Raw genomic sequence first — 7713 nt, 5'->3', positions numbered from 1 at the left:
TGATGAAGGGATAAGATGGTTCCCGATATACTGTATACGCTTTCAAGGTAAACATTTTAATCTAAAACGAAATTTCTTCTGCTTGCATTTATAAAATTGGCTACCAAACTTACCCCACACTCAACAATGACCATTTATTTCGTTGCCGGGAGTTTAGTTCATTCCAAAGCAACAAGGTTTACAGGCTTTTGGTTCAATTTTGAACTCGCTAAACGGGCTCGTGAATAGGTTGACCTTGTGGACTAAGGATGTCAACCATTGTGTCAAGAAAATAAAGAAACATATGTAGTCAGTATAGCGCTAGAAGTTTTAAGGGTTTCTAGTGAAGAACAGCGTAGTTCCCTATTTTTTAGCACGGTCTGGAACATATCCGTTGTTTACTTCTTCCCAGCTGTATATCCTTACATCCTTACTCCTCCCCTACATAAATAACTTCATTTCGATTAAATCCACTCGAAACGGATATGTTTTTCATAATTTAAGTATTAAAATTTGTAAACTTTATTGATTTTTTCTTGCATATCAGTTTTTGTTTTCCTTTTTGCAGTACAATACATGTTTTCTGTAAGTTTCGTTTTATTTGTTCTAAACATTACGTTTTCTTTGTTTCTTTTTACATTCGAATTTTCCAGTAGATCTTTATTTCTTTTCTTTCTTTTTTTTTACAAATTCAAAGAGAAATATAAAACACAAACTAAAATAAATGTAAATTCAATAAAATTCATTCATCACGCGATCGCTGATGATGGAAATGTCTTAAAAATGTTCTTTCAACTTGGATTTTTCTATCAAAAGAAGGAATACAAATATATCTCGTGTCGTGTATCGAATGTGTGGGTGCGAGTCACAGCATTCCAGTATACAAATCCAATACAGAGGATAATGTAACTATGGAGGACTTTATGGGGTTATGCAATAGCTATTTGTCGTAGAATTCCTCAAGCTTTGATTTATGTTTTTCTTGTTTTTGTTTCAAGTTATTCCGTAGTTATTCTATATAATTTGTTTCGCTTCTTTGCCTATTGTATTTAATTAGTAATTTTTATGATTTTTCCGAATTTTCTAATCGCTTGAATGTAGTATATCTTCATCATTATCTTCTTCTTCTTCTTCATTTTCACTTTCTTTTGTTTTATTTAGTTCTCGTTTTTCCCTTAAAATGTTTAGACATAGAAAATCTAATCATTATTAAATTAATATTTTCATTTATAAATTTTATTAGGTAATTTTTATTTAAATTTAAAAGTGTTCACTTTTTATGATTTTTGTTTTCTTGAATTGTTATTTTTAATATAAACAATAATTCTTTTAACTTTAATTATTTATATAACGTTACTAAAGCCTATATTTATATAATTAATTTCGTTTCCTTCTTTTCGGATATAGGTAGTGTTCCTTTTGTTGTTTTCTTGTTTTCTTGTGGTGTGAAATGCAGTAACATTTTATTTTTATTTTTATTTATATTTTTGCTCTATCGAAATATGTATGTGTGTGTGAACTATCGAGCTCAAATTCTTACGCAATTGTCGATAATTTAAATAACTTTCGCCGTAGTCTTCATTGTATTATAATAAATTCAATGTATTAAACACTTTTAATGTATCAATTAAATATAATACTAGTTTTTTCTTTAAAAAAATGAATAATAATTACCTTGAAAGATACTAAGCGATATCCTTCTTAATATTATACACGTGTATATATCAATGTGTATTTATAGTTATAATTATTTATATAATGCAGTTGCTTTATTCTTACAAATAGAATTGGGTTTAATGTTCTTTTCAGTTCAGTTTTTGTGTTATACAAACGCATTACTTCTTTGTAGTAGTACCAATACACACTTTACCTTACCTCCTATTAAATTCCGATTTAATAGCTGCAAACATAAAAATTAGATTGATCAGAAAAGGAATTAATTGGAAATCGTGATCGCGGCTTACCGTCTATAATCTCTTGTTTGGCCTTCTGTATTTCGAGACGCATCTCTCTAATGATTTCAGCCTTAAAACTATCTAAATCGGCAGAAAGTGCTAAAGATAATCCATCGCCATTGACTTGCTGCAAAGGAGAATAAAAAGCATTAAATTTCGCGGCGGTATTTATGAGCAGTTCGTTGCAGTTTCTGAGAATAGCCTCGTTAAATAAATGATCACTTTCGACTCCCCAAACTCCCCGCCTTTCCAAAAAATGTCAAAATTAAGACCAGCAGCGGAAAGTACTTATCGAGACCTTTCATTTGATACCCCACATGACTATATTTGGTGAAAAAAAAATTACACCCCCCTTTTGAATGTATGGAGACCTCCCCTTAAATTTGACGTAACAGGATGTAACTTACTATATGCGTGAGCAATCACAGTTCCCACGTTTTCACCAAATTTGGTAACAATCGCTGTTACAGTCTCCGACAAAATGCGTGTGATAGACATACAAACAGGCGGCCCTGTGCGGAGTTTCCAGATCTCCCATCAGGCGCGTCCCTTCGTGCGGATAAGGGAATGCTCGCGGATGCGTAGGAATATGCACATGTACGCATTTGGAGCGCATGTGCGTATGGGCATGTTTATGTGCAGGTCGGGTCAGTGGGAGAAAAAATGACTATGAGAAGGACACCCAGAACAAGAAATCAATATGGAAGAAGAAAAGAGGGAAAAAGTTACGATGCAGGGACTCGGAACCCCAGTACCAGCGGCTTTTCGGAGTGGGCAAGTATGCTCCCGGCCGTCGATATCCCTCGACTGCAAAGCCTTAGTGGTGGATTACTTGGCCATCGTTGCATCGAATACTACAAGTAACTTGGAGAAAGAGGCATTTAAAAGGAGTACATCACTCCCGAGAACGCCTGTTCAAAATACTCGGAAAGATGCCCCACAAACTGGTCATTCATTAGCCCATAGTGGGGTGACTACACCTGGTCGGAACATGCCGCAGGACTTAGTGTTTGGTCCATTTAGGAGAAGCTCGACGATCGTGCGATCTCTTCCGAAATCAACGTTGATGAAGGAAGGTAATCAGGGAAGCTCCAGGAGGGCTAATGAAAGTGTCTAGTGGGAAAACCAAACAGGGGAGCAGTATCAGAATCCGGACGAATCATCGTTTGCCCTACTAGGAGGTAAAATAGTAGAGTTGTCTGAATTTACAAAGGACAAACACAATGTGTACCAGGCCATCAAAAACATGGTCCGTACCATTCGTGTACTATACACTAGTGTCAAGGACGAAAAAAATGTCTCGAAGAAATCAAGCGTCACCCAGGCAACATAAGTGATACCCCCTCAAAATCCAAAGGACGGTAAGCTTGAAAAGAGGAGTAGAGAGGGCGCGAACGATTCTTTCGGATCCTCACAGGACGCGAAAAAGCAAAAAGGCCTCTCACCGGCAAAGGGGAAGGCAAAGAAAGTTACCAAAATCGTGGAAATAGCGGCGCCGGCTCCAATTGGCCCAACAAGGCGGAAAGAAAAATGCGACACATACAAGAAGATTACGGCCCCAATTAATTATTATTTCCGCCGATATCCTTAGGAAGGTCAAATCCGATCCTGAGCTGATGGACCTTAGAGAAAACGTCAGCCAAATCAGACGCTCTCAAAAAGGAGATTTGATGCTGGAGCTGAAGAAGTCTCCGGGCAAAATGGTAGAAAATTTGCTCGGCAAGGCGGAGAAGTCCTTAGGAGAAGAAGCACAAGTACGGACCAGAAAACAGGAGATTGTTATACAATGTATGGACATTGATGAAATCACGGCCATGGCGGATATATCCGCGACGCCTTAGAAAAGCAATTCGGACCACTTGGCTTGCAAGATTCCTCAATCGGGAGACTGAGAAAAGCATACGGAGGCACACAAACGGCAACTATAAGCTTACCAACTGAAGCGACGTTGAAACTGCTGGCGGCTGGTAAAGTAAAAATAGGTTGGGTCGTTGGCAAGTGTCCCTCAAGCGCTGCTTTAAACGCCTGGAATTTGACCACATAGCGGCGAAACGCATCGATGATCGTGGCAGGTCAAAGAGTTGCAGAAAATGTGGGTGAGAATGTCATATGTTCCGAGAGTGCAAGGCTGACCTTGTTCTGCAAGGAGAAAAAGGGCATCGACTGTCGGCACGTTGCAGGCAGCAGCAGATACCAAGTGTTTAGGAAAGCCTTGAATGCAGTAAAGAAATGAGTTTGCTACAAATCAACCTCATCCACTGCGAGGCAGCGCAAGACCTTCTCTCGCAGACCATCTATGAGAAGGGAATTGAAACTGCCATAATCAGCGAACCTTATCGCAATAATAAGAGTGATCCCTGAACTGCAGATGTAACTGGCAAGGTAGCAATATGGGCGCTTAAAGCGCAGTCCACCCCGCGAAATAATGTTTTGCGGCGGTGCCGCGGGGAAGGAAGAAGGAGATAGTGAGGATGGTTTTAGTGAGTGAGAATCCCACACGCTGATGCAACCTGGCGCAGCAACGTTTTTGTAAGATTTCCACTTCCATCCATAAAAATAGACAGACAGGCGGGCAGACAGATAGACAGAGAGACAGTAAACCGATTTTTATAAAGTTTTGCTTTACACAAAACCTTAAAAACAATGGTGATACCAGGTACATCATCGGAGAATGAGTGAGTGCCAGTATAATACTCCTAACCTGAAACCGTCGGTGTCAGGGGTCCTCTCAAAAGCAAGGACTAACAAGAACGTCCGTCCCCGGGAACCAACAAAGAAGCCGAGGTCCATTGGAGTCCCGGTGAAGAGCCAGTATCAGAAACCCATATACATTCTGAACAAAATTGCGAAGAATAAGGAGAATGATAGTACCGATGAGCGGGATGAAAAGAGCTTTGCTAAATATAAGGCGATTTTCGAAAAATATGACAACAAACGCCTGGAAAATGATCAGAAGGCGAAGCCCATTGTCTTCAAACGCAATCGATCTTAAAAAGAGGTCGAACAACAGCACAAGCGAAGCGCAGTGTGCAAGAGTTCGAATGGCAAGCTACCTCTACAAATAGGTAAGCAGCAACATCCAGCCGATGAGGCACGAACTGCGAAACCCTTCAGCGATGTGGCCAGGAGTTTCTTACATGTGGCGCTGGCGGGAGTTAATTCCGCTAGCGGCAAACTTATGTCGGAGATATAGACTAGTGTTGAGATCAGGCTGTCGGATATGATCATCGAACATCTTCTGTACGGCAAAAGCCCCTCGATATATTTATTCAAAGCACTGCAATGAGAACAGCTCGTAGACTAATTCGATTAGATCTATGGGGAAACAACGGATGTGGGGGGGCACAGAACATTGGAAGTGTTACTGACAGGACTGAATCCAGTTCTTACAATGCCTTCCGAGTCTCGTGTCCCCATACATCTGTTTGGTAGAAGACAGGTGGCAGAGCCTAAATGCTGCTCGACACACCAAACTTTTCCTGCCAGAACCAAACATGCGTACCGCAAAGTTTATCTTGTTGAAAAGTAGGAAGACTTGCAGAAGTATTGTGGGCATTCTGACAGGCTGGGCATATGTTCAGAATAGGAATTACTCAACGTGTTCCTCCTGTAATGAAGAAACGGAATCCACGGAGCATTTCCTATGTGAATGCCCCGACTATGGACGCAACAAGTATCAGATCTTGGGTGCCGATGTTCTCCAGTTGCGACGGGTAGCATCACATCTACTAAGGGAAATCCTGCGATACGCTAACGAATCCGGAATATTCCGTTAGACGGGGGTGGCGAGTACAATAGGCCAACACGGCCTGAGTGCTCAGAAGCTGTAGCTTCTCCCCCACGACAGATACACACACGCGGCAAAAGGGAACATGGCGATTCATCCCCTGCTTCGATTCATTTCAGGTAGTCCATGGGTTCGATATTATGGCATGCGAGGATCATTTCTCTAGGAACTTCCTCGTTTCGTGCGTCGCTAAATCGGCGACGCCTGCCAGTAAAGCTCAAAGCCACCCCATACCCAGGAGACCGGTTTCTCGCGTTTGTTTGCCAAAGATCCGCATGAATAAGGACAAGCTCATCCAATCCTTGCATTCCCATCGACGACTGAGCGATTATCAAGGAGGAATCCCAGGCGAACAGCCAACCTTTTCTGCTCCGTATGAATGGAGACGGCCTGTAAACACTGAAACACTGAAAAATACGGAAACCAGACGACAAACTGAATCCTTGTTGCTGCCAACGAGCTGTGCTGTGTGTGCTTGTGGTGGGGGAAAAGCTATAGCCTCTGAGCACGGTGGTAGCCAATTGTACTCGATTCCCCCGTCTAACAGAATATCACATATTCGTTTATGTGTCGCAGGATTTCTGTTAGTAGATGTGCAACTGGAACACGTCGGCATCAATGATCTGATGTATTCACAGCCGGGCAGTCACATAGAAAATGGTCCATGGTTTGCGCTTCCTCCTTACAGAAGGGACACGTATCATCTTGAATAATTCATATTCTGAACATATGTCTAGCTAGTGAATTGCGACCAGTCAAAATACCTACAATACACCTGCAAGTCTTCCTGTTTCCTGCTCTAACGAGCTGTTGGGTGGGATGAAGACGAACTGACGAACCCCGTATGCAATAAGATCATGCAGAGGGTAGCGCAGTAAACCTGCAGTACTCGAAGTGCGCCTGAACTAATCTTCTGGTCTTCTTCCTAGAAGAAGACATCCACGTCAAACTAATAAAAGTGCCCTGTCCCAACACAGAGCCGTTGGTTGGTTGGTTGGGTTTCCACTGACCGACAGCGTACGAGCAATCAGATCGACCACTTTCCGATCAGCACTAGATTTAGGAGTTGCCTCTTTCTTGGATGTGCGTAACAAGTGAGGCGCTGACATCGGGCTCGAAAGGATTACCATCTTATGGTGGCTTACGTTCGCTTGCGTGTTGCGTCCGCCACTTTTCGGAGGGTTGAGGAGCTGCAACTCCCTAATTTCTTGTATGACCCAGGTGTCGCCTGACAATAGGAGAGCAGCTATCTTGGCTGAGAATATCGATGGACATTGGGCCGCCGTCAAAAATGCTCTTTTCTCGGATGCTACACAAGTCGTCGGCCACGTCCCGAAGGATATTCATAAGATCTGGCTGACTGCGGAATCATGGAAACGGATCGATAACCATAAGGGATTGAAGGTTCTACTGACCGCTGCGAGTGATGGTTGGCGTAACGCGCTCGAACCCCGATACCGAGCGAAATCCCGAGAAGTTCAACGTAGTGCACGCGATGATAAGAGAGAATTATTAATTTTGTTTCTTTTTCAAAATCCAGAGCCATTTGGTCAAGGTCCATGACCCGGTGACAAGGACAAGACAGCGTAAAGAACGTCGCCGATAACAAGAAGAAATAATATTGCTGACAGGATGACCTTGGCGGATCTCGCTTTGGACCTCAAAATCCTCCGAGATTTTACCTCGATGCAGCACGTGACATTTTGGACCATCATATGTCGCTCTGATAATAGCTATTAAAATGTTAGGCGGTGACGACTTTACGGTTTCTTACCAAGGCAGAGGCAAATCGTCAGACGCTGCCTCACATTCGCCCTGGGAGCAGCGTGACCGAAGCGGCTCGCAGATGTTAAGCGCTTCTTTAGATAATTCGCAGAATACAACATGACAGCGAATTATATTGAGTGTAAATCCGGGGCGACCCACTCGTCTGCCATTTTGAAAGAGTAGATTCCATTGCATAGCGAAGCCAGCAAAACAATTGCCGTCCCT

At 42.3% G+C, this 7713-nt stretch overlaps 1 protein-coding gene across 8 annotated transcripts in view; it reads right to left on the bottom strand.

The window, feature by feature from the left end:
- Nucleotides 1-965: 965 nt before the first annotated feature.
- LOC119654305 (protein enabled) overlaps nt 966-7713 on the bottom strand; it is a 287416-nt gene continuing 280668 nt past the window's right edge. For all 8 annotated transcript variants that reach the window (XM_038059620.1, XM_038059613.1, XM_038059615.1 and 5 more), the window contains 2 exons: nt 1944-2061; nt 966-1879 (listed from right to left, as the gene is read on the bottom strand). In XM_038059620.1, coding sequence (XP_037915548.1) covers nt 1851-1879; nt 1944-2061 — 147 coding nt within the window. In that variant the 3' untranslated portion in view covers nt 966-1850. The remainder of the gene's footprint in view (nt 1880-1943; nt 2062-7713) is intronic.

The sequence above is a fragment of the Hermetia illucens genome, chromosome 4 (assembly GCF_905115235.1).
Source record: "Hermetia illucens chromosome 4, iHerIll2.2.curated.20191125, whole genome shotgun sequence".
NCBI classification, from domain to species: domain Eukaryota; kingdom Metazoa; phylum Arthropoda; class Insecta; order Diptera; family Stratiomyidae; genus Hermetia; species Hermetia illucens.
Note: the sequence above shows the minus strand (reverse complement) of the source record. Positions and strands in the feature narration are given on the sequence as shown.